Source organism: Salmo salar, chromosome ssa20, assembly GCF_905237065.1.
Source record: "Salmo salar chromosome ssa20, Ssal_v3.1, whole genome shotgun sequence".
NCBI classification, from domain to species: domain Eukaryota; kingdom Metazoa; phylum Chordata; class Actinopteri; order Salmoniformes; family Salmonidae; genus Salmo; species Salmo salar.
In genome coordinates, this window is record NC_059461.1 from 4,287,317 (window position 1) to 4,304,203 (window position 16,887).

Sequence of the window (16,887 nt, forward strand, 5' to 3'; positions counted from 1 at the left end):
TAATAGTTAAGGTACACATCTACCCAGAGCTCCAGACTAGCCCCCCACCGTCTCATCACCTCCAGCCCACTAACCCCTACAGTCCCTGGGCAACCAGATAAAAAATGACAAGCCCCCTGGCTGGAACCCTGGAGAGTGAGAGTGACAACCAACCAAGAACGTAAAACCCTTAGCAGGCAGTTCGGATTACCTGTCGGCCAATCAAACTAAAATATCAACTCTCCATTACACAGCCAGGCACACAATGAACACAACATGCACAAATTAACACACAAAATCAAATCAAATTATTGGTCACATACACATATTTAGCAGATGTTATTGCGGGTGTAGTGAAATGCTTGTGTTCCTAGCGCCAACAGTGCAGTAATATCTAACAATTCACAACAATACAGACTAATCTGAAAGAATGAAATTAAGAAATATATAAATATTAGGACGAGCAATGTCGGAGTGGCATTGACTAAAATACAGTAGAACAGAATACAGCATACATATGAAATGAGTAAAGCAGAATGTAAACATTATTAAAGTGACTAGTGTTCCATTGTTAAAGTGACCAGTGATTCCATGTCTATGTATGTAGGGCAGCAGCCTGTAAGGAGCAGAGTTGAATAACCGGGTGGTAGCCGGCTAGTGATGGCTATTTAACAGTCTGATGGCCTTCAGAAAGAAGCTGTTCTTCAGTCTCTCGGGCACCCAGCTTTGATGCACCTGTACTGACCTCACCTTCTGGATGATAGTGGGGTGAACAGGCAGTGGTTCGGCTGGTTGATGTCCTTGATGATCTTTTTGGCCTTCCTGTGACATCAGGTGCTGTAGGTGTTCTGGAGGGCAGGTAGTTCGCCCCCGGTGATGTGTTGGGCACACCGCACCACCCTCTAGAGAGCCCTGCGGTTGCGGGCGGTGTAGTTGCCATACCAGGTGGTGATACATCCCAACAGGATGCTCTCAATTATGCATCTCTAAAAGTTGGTGAGGGTCTAAGGGGCCAAGCCAAATTTCTTCAGCCGCCTGAGGTTGAAGAGACGCTGTTACGCCTTCTTCACCACACTGTCTGTGTGGGTGGATCCTTTCAGATCGTTGGTGATGTGTACCTTCTCCACTGCAGTCGCATCGATGTGGATAGGACATGCTTTCTCTGCTGTTTCCTGAAGTCCACGATCAGCTTCTTCATTTTGTTGACGTTGAGGTTATTTTCCTGGCACCACGCCGCCAGGGCCCTCACCTCCTCCCTGTAGGCTGTCCCGTCATTGTTTTGTAATTAGCCCTACAACTGTTGTGTTGTCTACAAACTTGATAATTGAGTTGGAGGCATGCGTGGCCACGCAGTCATGGGTAAACAGGAAGTACAGGAGGGGGCTGAGCACGCACCCTTGTGGGGCCCCAGTGTTGAGGATCAGCAAAATGGAGGTGTTGTTTCATACCTTCACCATCTGGGGGCGGCCCGTCAGGAAGTCCAGGACCCAGTTGCACAGGGCGGGGTTCAGAACCAGGGCTCCAAGCTTAATGATGAGCTTGGAGGTACTATGGTTCCCTGTGGCTCAGTTGGTAGAGCATGGTGTTTGCAACGCCAGGGTTGTGGGTTCGATTCCCACGGGGGGCCAGTACAAAAACAAATTATATATATATATTTTTTTAAATGCATGAAATTAAATGTATGAAATGTATGCATTCACTACTATAAGTCGCTCTGGATAAGAGCGTCTGCTAAATGACTAAAATGTAAATGTAAAATGTGTTGAAGGCTGAGCTATAGTCAATGAACAGCATTTTTACATAAGTATTCCTCTTGTCCAGATGGGATAAGGCAGTGTGCAGTGCGATGGCGATTGCATCGTCTGTGGATCTATTGGGAGGTATGCAAATTGAAGTGGGTCTAGGGTGTCAGGTAAGGTAGAGGTGATATGATAGTAACTAGCCTCTCAAAGCACTTCATGACGACAGAAGTGAGTGCTACGAGACGATAGTCATTTAGTTCAGTTACCTTTGTTTTCTTGGGTACAGGAACAATGGTGGACATCTTGAAACAAGTGGGGACAGTAGTCTGGGATAGGGAGAGATTGAATATGTCCGTAAACATTCCAGCCAGCTGATCTGTGCATGCTCTGAGGACGCGGCTAGGGATGCCGTCTGGGCCGGCAGACTTGCGAGGGTTAACACGTTTAAATGTATTTTTCACTTCGGCCACGGAGAACGAGAAGCCACAGTCCTTGGGAGCGGGCCGCGTCGGTGGCACTGGTGTTATCCTCAAAGAGGGCGAAGGTGTTTAGCTTGTCTGGGAGCAAGACGTCAGTGTCCTCGACGTGGCTGGTTTTCCCTTTGTAATCCATGATTGTCTGCAGACCCTTCCACATACGTCTCGTGTCTGAGCCATGGAATTGCGATTCCACTTTGTACTGACATTTTGCCTGTTTGATTTCATTATGGAAGGCATAACTACACTGTTTGTATTCAACCATATTCCCAGTCACCTTCCCATGGTTAAATGCGGTGGTTTGCTCTTTCAGTTTTGCGTGAATGCTTCCATCTAGCCACGGTTTTTGATTTGAGTAGATTTGAATATTCACAGTGGGAACAAGATCAGCTATACACTTCCTGATGAACTCAGTTACCATGTCAGTGTATACATCAATGTTATTCTCAGAGGCTACCTGGAACATATCCCAGTCTGCATGATCAAAATAATCTTGAATCATAGATTCCGATTGGTCAGACCAGCATTGAATAGACCTTAGCACGGGTACTTCCTGCTTGAGTTTCTGCCTATAGGAAGGGATGCGCAAAATGGAGTTATGATCTGATTTGCCGAATGGAGGGCGGGGAGGGCCTTGTAGGGATCCCGGAAGTTGGAGTAGCAGTGGTCGAGTGTTTTAGCAGCGCAAGTACTAGAGTCAATGTGTTAGAACTTCGGTAGCGTTTTCCTCAAATTTGCTTTGTTAAAATCCCCAGCTACAATTAATGCAGCCTCAGGATATGTGGTTTCCTGTTTGCACAAAGTCCAGTGTAGTTCCTTGCGGGCCGTCGTTGTATCGACTTGAGGGGGAATATACACGGCTGTGACTATAACCGAAGATAATTCTCTTGGGAGGTAATAGGGTTACAGCATTTGATTGTGAGGTATTCTAGGTCGGGTGAACAAAAGGACTTGAGTTTCTGTATGTTATCACAATCAACCATGAGTAGTTAATCATGAAACATACACCCATGCCTTTCTTCTTCCCGGAGAGTTCTTTATTCCTGTCTGCGCGATGTACTGAGAACCCAGCTGGCTGTATGGATGGGGACAGTATATCTGGAGAGGGCCATGATTCCGTGAAACAGAGTATGTTGTATGTTACAGTCCCTGATGTCTCTCTTGAAGGAGATCCTTGCCCTGAGCTCGTCTACTTTATTATCCAGAGACTGAACATTAGCAAGTAATAGACTCGGAAGCGATGGATGTGCACGCCTCCTGAGTGGGACTAGAAGTCCACTCTGAATACCTCTTCTCAGCCGGCGGCGTCTTGGAGCGGCCTCTGGGATAAGTTAAATTGCCCTGGGGGGTAAGAACAAATGATCCAATTTGGGAAAGTCGTATTCCTGGTCGTAATGGTGGTGAGTTACCGCCGCTCTGATATCCAAAAGTACTTTCCGACTTTATGTAATAACACAAAAAACATTCTGGGCTAATAATGTAAGAAATAACACACAAAAAAACAAATACTGCAAAGTTGCTCAGGAGCTAGAAGCAGAGCTGCCATGTCTGTCGGAGCCATCTTTGTCTTACACACACGCACATGCACACAATGAACACAGGTGAGCACAGTGTATTGGCAGATCAGGACGTACAAATGACAAAGACTGTGTGTCTGTGCTTTTGTGCTCTAACTCATGGGGGTCTATGGGGGCTGACTTCAGCTTTCATTGTGCGTCAAGGGGGCTTGGTCAGAATGTTTAGTGTGTCCACAGACAGGCAAGCTTACACTTGAAGCTTTATCAACCTCTAACACGAGATGTAGCACAGCAAAAAATGTTAAATAAAGTTCAAAAACACTAAACAACAAAACCCTAACCCCTGTGGAACCAGTGTATGTGTGTGGAATAACCGCTGTGGAATCTTTGATTAATATTTTCTCTAGAGCTGTGGGAGGCAGTGAGTCATCGACGTGAGTCATCGACGTGAGTCGCGAGTCATCGACGTGAGTCATGCGTCCAAAATGGCACCCTATTCCCTTCTTAGTGCACTACTACCCATAGGGCTCTGGTCAAAAGTAGTGCACTATATAGTGAATAGGATACAATTTGGGACGCAACAATCCAGATGGTCTTTGAGAGACTGACACAGGAAGTGAGGTGTCAGAAATAACAGGAAGTGCACTCACTCTCAGCAGCTCCCCAGACGAGGGTCTGTCCTGAGGAATTTTGAGGAGGCAGCAGTCAACGAAGCTCCGGAAGGGGTCCGACCTCGTAGAAGGATAGAGGGATGGAGAGGTGGAGTGGAGGGACGGAAGAAAGCAGAATGCAACAATGATTAAGCCAGGCACTATAGGCAATAGTAGTCAACATCCACTTTCCCACCTTTCAAACCAGAGTCAGAGCCAAGCGGTGCTTCTATAGTTATTCACCATGTCTGTCAGTGTTATTGAAAGTCCATCATCAAATTCTTTGCATGGGTACATCATACAGTCCACATAGTTGTCTAAATGTTGTACTAGTCTTAGCTCTGGGAGAAACGAGCATAAAGACATAAAGCTGTCACTTTCAACCTTCATCTGTCAGTGTCATACATTCAGTAGTATACACAGAGTCAGGGTTAAGAGAGCACCTGTATTGCTTGTCAACATGACACCTGTCTTCTTTAAGACTAACGCTGCATGGTGATTTTTCTGCTAGTTTCAGCTCTGAGAGACTAAGTTAATGCCAGAGGCCTGTTTGAAACACATCCAACAACACACTGACGAGGGGGCACCCACAGAATTAAATGCAACATTATTATAATGCATCTCTATGGTAGGATCATAACCCTGCTTCACACACTCTTCAGTACAAGGATAGGGCTTTCTTTTAATGCTAATTTGTCAAAGTGTGCATAATCTTTGCATTATGAATAGAAAATCAAACTCATTTCTTGGAGTGAGTGCTACTTGTGAATCTGCTTGCTTTAGGTTTCATAACTGCCACATTGACTCCTACACTGGAGAACAATGAGTAGCACTGTTCAGTAAGGAACATGGACGATGAAAAAACACTTACACCTTCAGGAAAATCCCCTTGTAAAGAGTGACGTATGCTGCCACTTGTTTCAACTGTAGTATAAGGAACTGTATTTGTTGAAAGGAATGTATTCCTAGAGCCATGTAAGTCCTATATCTATCTTGGGTCTAGTAGAAACTCTCACCTTTATGGTGCGATACTACTGTATAGTGGGTGTAGTGCCATGTCATTGTAAATGTTGACATGTAGAGTAATATTGGACTGGATCTTCCTTCTTTGGCAGTCATTACACCATCAGAGGGAGGGGGGGGCTAGTGTGATTGTTGCCTGTCTTTCTGCCTCCCTCTTCCTTCTTTCATTCCATCCTTCTGTCTCTCTCCTTGCCTCGCTCCCTCCATACCATGTCTGTCTGTCTCTCTCCCTCTACCTGCCTTGCTCCCTCCATACCATCTGTCTGTCTGTCTCTCTCCCTCTCTACCTGCCTTGCTACCTCCATACCATCTGTCTGTCTCTCTCCCTCTCTACCTGCCTTGCTCCCTCCATACCCATCTGTCTCTCTCCCTCCATTCCTCTCTCCATACCATCTGTCTGTCTGTCTGTCTCTCTCCCTCTCTACCTCCCTCTCTCTCCCTAACTCGTTCTCTCCATAACCCATCTGTCTGTCTCTCTCCATCCCACTCTCCCTGCCTCGCTCTCTCCAAACCCATCTGTCTGTCTCTCCAGCATCCCTCTCTCCCCCCTCCCTCCCTCCATACCCATTTGTCTGTCTGTCTCCCTCCATTCCTCTCTCCATCCCCCTCTCCGTCCTACGGAGTGTGGTTTGGTGAATGGTAGATTACAGAAGAAGCCTGTGTACTTGAGCCTGATTCTTTAAATAGGCCTCAGCTAGGCCCCTCAGGTAATTACATAACATATACAATATTTACAGAAGTATGTGTACACCCCTTCAAATGAGTGGATTTGGCTATTTCATCCACACCCGTTGTATAAAATAAATCACACAGCCATGCAATCTCCATGGACAAACATTGGCAGTGGAATGGCCTTACTGAAGATCAGTGACTTTCAACGTGGCACCGTCATAGGATGCCACCTTTCCAAATTTCTGCCCTGCTAGAGCTGCCCCGGTCAACTGTAAATGTTTCTATTGTGAAGTGGAAACGTCTAGGAGCAACAACGACTCAGACGCGAAGTGGTAGGCCACACAAGCTCACAGAACGGGACCACATAGTGCTGAAGCGCGTAGGGCATAAAATAAATGTCTGTCCTTGCAACACTCACTACCAAGTCCCAAACTGTCTCTGGAAGCAACGTCAGCACAATAACTGCTCGTTGGGAGTTTCATGAAATGGGTTTCCATGGCCGAGCAGCCACACACAAGCCTAAGATCACCATGCACAATGCCAAGTGTTGGTTGTAGTGGTGTAAAGCTCGCCACCATTGGATTATGGAGCAGTGGAAATGCGTTTTCTGGAGTTATAAATCACACTTCACCATTTGGCAGTCCGACGGATGAATCTGGGTTTGGCGGATGCCAGGAGAATGCTACCTGCCCAAATGCATAAAGCCAACTGTAAAGTTTGGTGGAGGAGAAATAATGGTCTGGGGATGTTTTTCATGGTGTATGGGCTAGGCCCCTTAGTTCCAGTGAAGGGATATCTTAATGCTACAGCATACAATGACATTCTAGACGATTCTATGCTTCCAACTTTGTGGCAACAGTTTGGGGAAGGCCCTGTCCTATTTCAGCATGACAATGCCCCCGTTCACAAAGCGAGATCCATACAGAAAAGGTTTGTTGAGATCGGTGTGGAAGAACTTTACTGGCCCGCACAGAGCCCTGACCTCAATCCCATCGAACACCTTCGGGATGAATTGGAATGCCGACTGCGAGTCAGGCATAATCACCCAACATCAGTGCCCGACCTCACTAATGCTCTTGTGGCTGAATGGAAGCAAGTCCCAGCAGCAACGTTCCAACATCTAGTGGAAAGCCTTCCCAGAAGAGTGGAGGCTGTTATAGTAGCAAAGGGTGGACCAACTCCATATAAATGCCCATGATTTTGGAATGAGATGTTCGACGAGCAGGTGTCCACATACTTTTGGTCATGTAGTGTACTTTGACTGGGAATTCCAGGGCTGCGAGTGGTTGGGTGTGTGTGTGTGTGGTCACACAGCTCAGTGGAGGGATGGTGATGACTTACCACTCGTTGGACTGCAGCGTGGGAGAGTCGTTCTGGGCAATGTGATATAAGGCACTCATAGCGTTCATGTTGAACAGTGGAGGTTTCCGCTCCGCTATGGAGGGGGGGAGAGAGTTAGGAGGGAGTTCATATCTGGTTGACCAATAGGAAAGATAAGAGATACTATTGACCTAGTAATTCCCATAATCTGTGTGTTTGTATATAAGTGACTGAGTGACTGAGTGAGTGAGTGAGTGAGTGAATTTTCACATGCAGTTTCTGAAATAGATAAAGGTCCAAACTAAATCACATGAAAAACAGGATTGAGCAACAATGTGAAGGACTGTCATTCCTCTCGCCAGATGGTGTAGCTACAGTTGAAGTCGGAAGTTTGCATACACTTATGTTGGAGTCATTAAAACTAGTTTTTCAACCACTCCACAAGTTTCTTGTTAACAAACTATAGCTTTGACATTTCTGTTAGGACATCTACTTTGTGCATGACACAAGTAAATTTTACAACAATTGTTTACAAACAGATTATTTCACTTATAACTCACTGTATCTCAAATCCAGTGGGTCAGAAGTTTACATACACTAAGTTGACTGTGCCTTTAAACAGCTTGGAAAATTCCAGAAAATGATGTCATGGCTTTAGAAGCTTCTGATAGGCTAATTGACATCATTTGAGTCAATTGGAGGTGTACCTGTGGATGTATTTCAAGGCCTACCTACAAACTCAGTGCCTCTTTGCTTGACATCATGGGAAAATCAAAAGAAATCAGCCAAGACCTCAGAACGATAAATTGTAAACCTCCACAAGTCTGGTTCATCCTTGGGAGCAATTTCCAAACACTTGAAGGTACCGCATTCATCTGTACAAACAATAGTACGCAAGTATAAACACCATGGAACCACGCAGCCGTCATACCGCTCAGGAGGAGATGCGTTCTGTCTCCTAGAGATGAACGTACTTGGTGCGAAAAGTGCAAATCAATCCCAGAACAACAGCAAAGGACCTTGTGAAGATGCTGGAGGAAACAGGTACAAAAGTACCTATATCCATAATAAAATTAGTCCTATATCGACATAAGCTGAAAGGCCGCTCAACAAGGAAGAAGCCACTGCTCCAAAACCGCAATAAAAAATAAAAAACAGACCACGGTTTGCAGCTGCACATGGGGACAAAGATCGTACTTTTTGGAGAAATGTCCTCTGGTCTGATGAAACAAAAATAGAACTGTTTGGCCATAATGACCATCGTTATGTTTGGAGGAAAAAGGGGGAAGCTTGCAAGCCGAAGAACACCATCCCAACCGTGAAGCACAGGGGTGGCAGCATCATCATATTGTGTGGGGTGCTTTGCTGCAGGAGGGACTGGTACATCATGAAGCAGGAAAATTATGCAGATATATTGAAGCAACATCTCAAGACATCAGTCAGGAAGTTAAAGCTTGGTCGCAAATGGGTCTTCCAAATGGACAATGACCCCAAACATACTTCCAAAGTTGTGGAAAAATGGCTTAAGGACAACAAAGTCAAGGTACTGGAGTGGCCATCACAAAGCCCTGACTCAATCCTATGGAACATTTGTGGGCAGAACTGAAAAAGCGTGTGCGAGCAAGGAGGCCTACAAACCTGACTCAGTTAGACCAGCTCTGTTAGGAGGAATGGGCCAAAATTCACCCAGCTTATTGTGGGAAGCTTGTGGAAGACTACCCAAAATGTTGGACCCAAGTTAAACAATTTAAAGGCAATGCTACCAAATACTAATTGAGTGGATGTAAACTTCTGACCCACTAGGAATGTGACGAAAGAAATAAAAGCTGAAATAAATCATTCTCTCTACTATTATTCTGACATTTCACATTCTTAAAAAAAAGTGGTGATCCAAACTGACCTAAGACAGGGAATTTTTACTAGGATTAAATGTCAGGAATTGTGAGAAACTGAGTTTAAATGTATTTGGCTAAGGTGTATGTAAACTTCCGACTTCAACTGTATGTCTATTTGTTTGACATTCTGAGGCAGGCCAAAACAGTAGGTTATCCTAACAAGTAATGATGCCTCCTGAGATGTCCAAAATAATTTCTACACTAGAAGCTGAGAGGGTGAGTTGCAGGCTTTCTTCTCTACAGGGAGTCAAAGAGGAGTAACTACCCACCAATGCCCTGACTAAGAGCGTCTGCTAAACAACTAAAATGTAAATGTAATTAATAAGTAATGCAGTTTTATGCAGGTGAGTCCCAGTAAAACAGAGGTATGCTAACTCACCCAGTTCTACGCAGGTGATTCCCAGTAAAACAGAAGTACGCTAACTCACCCAGTTCTATGCTGGTGATTCCCAGTAAAACAGAAGTACGCTAACTCACCCAGTTCTATGCAGGTGATTCCCAGTAAAACAGAAGTACGCTAACTCACCCAGTTCTATGCTGGTGATTCCCAGTAAAACAGAAGTACACTAACTCACCCAGTTCTATGCAGGTGATTCCAAGGGACCAGATGTCTATCTTCCCTTCGTACTGACCCTCATCCATGGCTAGGATCACTTCCGGGGCCATCCTGGTACACACAGACGGACGTGCACAGGTGTTAGTGGTGGTACTGACCAGTAAGGTGTTAGTGGCGGTGGTGGTACTGACCAGTCAGGTGTTAGTGGTGGTACTGACCAGTCAGGTGTTAGTGGTATGTTAGGTACTGACCAGTAAGATGTTAGTGTTGTGTTAGGTACTGACTAGTCAGGTGTTAGTGGTGGTACTGACCAGTCAGGTGTTAGTGGCGTTGGTGGTACTGACCAGTCAGGTGTTAGTGGCGGTGGTGGTACTGACCAGTCAGGTGTTGGCGGTGGTGGTACTGACCAGTAAGTTGTTGGCGGTGGTGGTACTGACCAGTAAGTTGTTGGCGGTGGTGGTACTGACCAGTAAGTTGTTGGCGGTGGTGGTACTGACCAGTAAGTTGTTGGTGGTGGTGGTACTGACCAGTAAGTTGTTGGCGGTGGTGGTACTGACCAGTAAGTTGTTGGCGGTGGTGGTACTGACCAGTAAGTTGTTGGCGGTGGTGGTACTGACCAGTAAGTTGTTGGCGGTGGTGGTACTGACCAGTAAGTTGTTGGCGGTGGTGGTACTGACCAGTAAGTTGTTGGCGGTGGTGGTACTGACCAGTAAGTTGTTGGCGGTGGTACTGACCAGTAAGTTGTTGGTGGTGGTACTGACCAGTAAGTTGTTGGTGGTGGTACTGACCAGTAAGTTGTTGTTGGTGGTGGTGGTGGTACTGACCAGTAAGTCGTTGTTGTTGGTGGTGGTGGTGGTACTGACCAGTAAGTTGTTGTTGTTGGTGGTGGTGGTGGTACTGACCAGTAAGTTGTTGTTGTTGGTGGTGGTGGTGGTACTGACCAGTAAGTCGTTGTTGTTGGTGGTGGTGGTGGTACTGACCAGTAAGTCGTTGTTGTTGGTGGTGGTGGTGGTACTGACCAGTAAGTTGTTGTTGTTGGTGGTGGTGGTGGTACTGACCAGTAAGTTGTTGTTGGTGGTGGTGGTACTGACCAGTAAGTTGTTGTTGGTGGTGGTGGTACTGACCAGTAAGTTGTTGTTGGTGGTGGTGGTACTGACCAGTAAGTTGTTGTTGGTGGTGGTGGTACTGACCAGTAAGTTGTTGGTGGTGGTGGTGGTGGTACTGACCAGTAAGTTGTTGTGGTGGTGGTGGTGGTACTGACCAGTAAGTTGTTGGTGGTGGTGGTGGTGGTACTGACCAGTAAGTTGTTGGTGGTGGTGGTGGTGGTACTGACCAGTAAGTTGTTGGTGGTGGTGGTGGTGGTGGTACTGACCAGTAAGTTGTTGGTGGTGGTGGTGGTACTGACCAGTAAGGTGTTAGTGGTGGTGGTGGTGGTGGTGGTGGTACTGACCAGTCAGGTGTTAGTGGTGGTGGTGGTACTGACCAGTAAGGTGTTGGTGGTGGTGGTGGTGGTGGTGGTACTGACCAGTCAGGTGTTAGTGGTTGTGGTGGTACTGACCAGTCAGGTGTTAGTGGTGGTGGTGGTGGTGGTACTGACCAGTCAGGTGTTAGTGGTGGTGGTGGTGGTGGTACTGACCAGTCAGGTGTTAGTGGTTGTGGTGGTACTGACCAGTCAGGTGTTAGTGGTGTTGTGGTGGTACTGACCAGTCAGGTGTTAGTGGTGTGGTGGTGGTACTGACCAGTCAGGTGTTAGTGGTGGTGGTACTGACCAGTCAGGTGTTAGTGGTGGTGGTGGTAGTACTGACCAGTAAGGTGTTAGTGGTGGTGGTGGTACTGACCAGTCAGGTGTTAGTGGTGGTGGTGGTGGTACTGACCAGTCAGGTGTTAGTGGTGGGTGGTGGTGGTACTGACCAGTCAGGTGTTAGTGGTTGTGGTGGTACTGACCAGTCAGGTGTTAGTGGTGGTGGTGGTGGTACTGACCAGTAAGGTGTTAGTGGTGGTGGTGGTACTGACCAGTAAGGTGTTAGTGGCGGTGGTGGTGGTACTGACCAGTCAGGTGTTAGTGGTGGTGGTGGTGTGACTGACCAGTCAGGTGTTAGTGGTTGTGGTGGTACTGACCAGTCAGGTGTTAGTGGCGGTGGTGGTAGTACTGACCAGTCAGGTGTTAGTGGTGTGGTGGTGGTACTGACCAGTCAGGTGTTAGTGGTGGTGGTGGTGGTACTGACCAGTCAGGTGTTAGTGGTGGTGGTGGTGGTACTGACCAGTCAGGTGTTAGTGGTGGTGGTGGTACTGACCAGTCAGGTGTTAGTGGTGGTAGTACTGACCAGTAAGGTGTTAGTGGCGGTGGTGGTAGTACTGACCAGTAAGGTGTTAGTGGTGGTGGTGGTACTGACCAGTAAGGTGTTAGTGGTGTGGTGGTGGTACTGACCAGTAAGGTGTTAGTGGTGGTGGTGGTACTGACCAGTAAGGTGTTCCTACGAAGGAGTTGGCAGGAGAAGCTATAGAGGCAGAGCCGAAGTCTGCCAGTTTGACCAGGCCTGGCTCTGTTAGCAGGATGTTTCCAGCTTTTACATCTCTAGAGAGAGAGAGAGAGAGAGACAGAGAGAGAGACACAGAGACACAGAGACACAGAGAGACAGAGAGACAGAGAGACACAGAGACACAGAGACACAGAGAGACAGAGAGAGAGAGAGAGAGAGAGAGAGAGAGAGAGAGAAGGAAGGGACAACAGACAGCATGGTCAGGGTGGTGGGATATTGTTAGGACGTATTATGAAGCCTTTATAAAGGTTTTATGAATGCACAAATAAAGACGGACATTGTAAAGTGATACAATATGTTTGTTGTATACTTCTCTTTCTTTGTTATTTAATTATCTATGATATATCCAAAAAGCAGATGACAGGAGCTCAACTCCAGGAAGAATGTGGTTGAAACGTTGTGAATAACAACTCCAGCTTATTAATAAAGACACTTCCTTGAGCACAGAAAAAAGTGAGATGACACTTTTTAAGTCTACTTTTGAGGCATAAAACCTTACAATTCATTTATGAAATTCTGTGGGGAATCATTTTTATTTAATACGTTTTTTTTCCCTCAACTTTGAACATAGGCCTACATTTTAATCAGCGACATAACGACCTGTAGTAAAACAATGCTTGTCAGAGAATTTAGGGCTTGGGAATTACTAATGTAATAGTGGATGCCCATCCTATTTGTGTATAATAAAAGAGGGATACGTGTCTTTATGGGAACATAGTAAAATGATACGGGCTTCAGCACATAATAACATTCTCCATTAGTGACGTTCAAGAGGGCTTGTTGGAATGCACATTGAACTGAGATAAGGATTGCCAGATATAACTGTATCAGAGCCGTTATCTCTGATGACATCATCATTACCTAGCTGTGACAAGAGAGACACCACTTATCGTCTCAGCATCAGTTCAAACTTTTAAAATCTGTTGTCGAGGAACATTTTAATGTGGAAACAGACAGGTAGACCCGACCGACCACTCACCTGTGAATCATATTACGGGAATGTAGGTAAGCCAGTCCCTGCAAGGCACCATGGGTTATGGCAGCAATTTCAATCTCTTGGAGCGGTTTCTTATGAACTAGAGAGGTTAGAAAAATAAACCAAAAGAGGAAAACTTCCTGATTTACACACGACCACAAACAACCCCAACAGCATCTGGCTATTGGGTAAAGGGTTGGGATATTAGGGTTATAAAACACATTCAGGGCTCTGGTAGAACTATAGCCTGGTCCCAGATCTGTTTGTGCCATCTTGCTCACTCAATGACTATAGAGAGGTGTTAAGAAAACGCAAACCGATCTGGGACCAGGCTAGTAGAGCAAAGCCTTGCCAAGGAGTTAAATGGCAAAGTGGAACTACAATGGAGAATTATCAACAGCACTTCACACACACCATCATGGCTGTTTAAAAAGGTATCCATGACAGCCAGGATGGGACACAAACACAAGTGCTATATATATATATATATATATATATATATATATATATATATATATATATATATATATATATATATATATATATAAACAAACTCAGCAAAAAAAACGTCCTCTCACTGTCAACTGCGTTTATTTTAAGCAAACTTAACATGTGTAAATATTTGTATGAACATAAGATTCAACAACTGAGACATAAACTGAACAAGTTCCACAGACATGTGACTAACATAAATGGAATAATGTGTCCCTGAACAAAGGGGGGTCAAAATCAAAAGTAACAGTCAGTATCTGGTGTGGCCACCAGCGGCATTAAGTACTGCAGTGCATCTCCTCTTCATGGACTGCACCAGATTTGCCAGTTCTTGCTGTGAGATGTTACCCCACTCTTCCACCAAGTTCCCAGACATTTCTTAGGGGAATGGCCTTAGCCCTCACCCTCCGATCCAACAGGTCCCAGATGAGCTCAATGGGATTGAGGTCCGGGGCTCTTCGCTGGCCATGGCAGAACACTGACATTCCTGTCTTGCAGGAAATCACGCACAGAACGAGCAGTATGGCTGGTGGCATTGTCATGCTGGAGGGTCATGTAAGGATGAGCCTGCAGGAAGGGTACCACATGAGGGAGGAGGATGTCTTCCCTGTAACGCACAGCGTTGAGATTGCCTGCAAGACACACCGCCCCAGACCATGACGGACCCTCCACCTCCAAATCGATCCCGCTCCACAGTACAGGCCTCTGGACTCAGGATTCGCGATAAACGCAAATCCGACCATCACCCCTGGTGAGGGAAAACCGCGACTCGTCAGTGAAGAGCACTTTTTGCCAGTCCTGTCTGGTCCAGCGACGGTGGGTTTGTGCCCATAGACGACGTTGTTGCCGGTGATGTCTGGTGAGGACCTGCCTTACAACAGGCCTACAAGTCCTCAGTCCAGCCTCTCTCAGCCTATTGCGGACAGTCTGAGCACTGATGGAGGGATTGTGTGTTCCTGGTGTAACTCGGGCAGTACCATCTGTAAGCTGTTAGTGTCTTAACGACCGTTCCACAGGTGCATGTTCATTAATTGTTTATGGTTCATTGAACAAGTATGGGAAACAGTGTTTAAACCCTTTACAATGAAGATCTGTGAAGTTACTTGGATTTTTACGAATTATCTTTGAAAGACAGGGTCCTGAAAAAGGGACATTTATTTTTTTGCTGAGTTACACACACACACACACACACACACACACACACACACACGGGGCAAGGTCAAGAATGTTGGGAGACTGAACAGGAACATTCATAGTGGAATATTGCGTGGAGAGTTTAGAGAAAAGGCTCATCGCTAACCATGAATGTTGAATCATTAATAGATTCATTGAGCACATGCTCTGAAAGCATCCAGCTATTTTCGTTGTGTTTGGATTTTGTAGTCAAAAATGTTCTTTGGATGAACTGTGTGTGTGTGTGTGCACTACTCACCCTCTAGTAAATCTGATGCGGAGCCTAGGCAGTACTCCATCACCAGCTGGAGGAGACAGAGAGAGAAAGGTCAGAAGTTTATAACAAAAAATTGAGAGTGCACAGAGACAATGTGTGAAAGAGAGGTGGAGAGAGAGAGAGAGAGAGAGCCTGCCCACAAAATGAGGTGGAAACTGAGCTGCACTTCCTAACCTCCTGCCAAATGTATGACCATATTAGAGACACATATTTCCCTCAGATTACACAGACTCAGAAAGAATTTGAAAACAAATCAAATTTTGATAAACTCCCATATCTACTGGGTGAAATACCAGAGTGTACAATCACAGCAGCAAGATTTGTGACCTGTTGCCACAAGAAAAGGGCAATCGGTGAAGAACAAACACCGTTGTAAATACAACCCATATGTATGTTTATTCATTTCCCCTGTTGTACTTTAACCATTTGCACATCATTACAACACTACATAGATATATGACATTTGAAATGCCTTTATTCTTTTGGAATTTGTGAGTGTAATGTTTACTGTTCATTTTTATTGTTTATTTCACTTTTATATATTATCTACTTCACTTGCTTTGGCAATGTTAACACATGTTTCCCCATGCCAATAAAGCCCTTAGAATTGAATTGAAATTGAGAGGAAGACATTGATGCAGCTCTGCCACAGTCCACTGACCCAGGCAGTGTTATCCTTCAAGTAGCAGCCTTTATACTCAATGGTGTTTGGGTGGCGCAGCTGCTCCAAAAACTTGACCTCCTTGATGATGTCCTGCCATTTCTGAGGAGAAAAGGAAGGAGGGAGAAGGAGACAGAGAAAGTGTGAGAGAGAGAGAGAGTTTATGGATAGGTCCGTTACAGTTACACAAGAGGGGAGTTTGAACCTAACCCTTGACCCCAACCCTAACATAAATCTCAACACAAGGCCTTGTGGATCACAGGGAATGTTGAACCTCTGTTACAATGCCTGAGATGTGACCGTTCAAAAGGCCAGGTTGTGAGTTCAAAGATAGTGAGTTGTGACCATCATAATGTCCATAGGGAAGGACCTCAGACTGAGTGAGTGTTGTCCATGGAAAGTTGAACCTCTGTTTCAAGGACTGAGGTGTGACTGATAAAGCAGACAGTGGGAATGAGTTCCAAGTAAGTTAGTGCCGTTTCAAGGCCTGAGGCATGACCATTCTAGTTTGAGTCCAAAGTGAGATGTGACCATCTGTGGTCAGAGTGACTTCTGAGCAAGTGAGAGCTGGCCAGGGAATGTTTAACCTTAGGTGTGACTGTTATAGTGGACACACTGAGTGACTTGGTTTGGCCAGTATAGCAGTCAGTGAGTGACTTTAATGTGTGTTGGAGTTGTCCTCTCACCTCGGTGGTCTGTTTGCCATTGTAGGACATCTTCTTGATGGCCACCACCTCTTTGGAGTAGGAGTTTCTGGCCTGTAGGAGAGAGAGAGACAGGGGAGGGTGAGTGAGTGAGAACGAGACAGAGAGACAGCAGAGGGTGTGAGTGAGAACGAGAGAGAGATAGACAGAGAGAGAAAGCGAGAGAGTGCAAGACAGAGAGAGAGAGACAGAGAGAGAGACAGAGAGAGAGACAGAGAGAGAGACAGAGAGAGA

The 16,887-nt window shown here is 45.7% G+C and overlaps 1 protein-coding gene across 4 annotated transcripts in view; it reads right to left on the reverse strand.

Moving 5' to 3' along the window:
• Positions 1 to 16,887, reverse strand: part of LOC106579820 (serine/threonine-protein kinase TAO3) — a 133,961-nt gene that overhangs the window by 39,220 nt on the left and 77,854 nt on the right. For all 4 annotated transcript variants that reach the window (XM_014160027.2, XM_014160025.2, XM_045704275.1 and 1 more), the window contains 8 exons: positions 16,636 to 16,707; positions 15,950 to 16,051; positions 15,271 to 15,316; positions 13,350 to 13,446; positions 12,292 to 12,405; positions 9,850 to 9,941; positions 7,401 to 7,494; positions 4,365 to 4,446 (listed from right to left, as the gene is read on the reverse strand). In XM_014160027.2, coding sequence (XP_014015502.1) covers positions 4,365 to 4,446; positions 7,401 to 7,494; positions 9,850 to 9,941; positions 12,292 to 12,405; positions 13,350 to 13,446; positions 15,271 to 15,316; positions 15,950 to 16,051; positions 16,636 to 16,707 — 699 coding nt within the window. The remainder of the gene's footprint in view (positions 1 to 4,364; positions 4,447 to 7,400; positions 7,495 to 9,849; positions 9,942 to 12,291; positions 12,406 to 13,349; positions 13,447 to 15,270; positions 15,317 to 15,949; positions 16,052 to 16,635; positions 16,708 to 16,887) is intronic.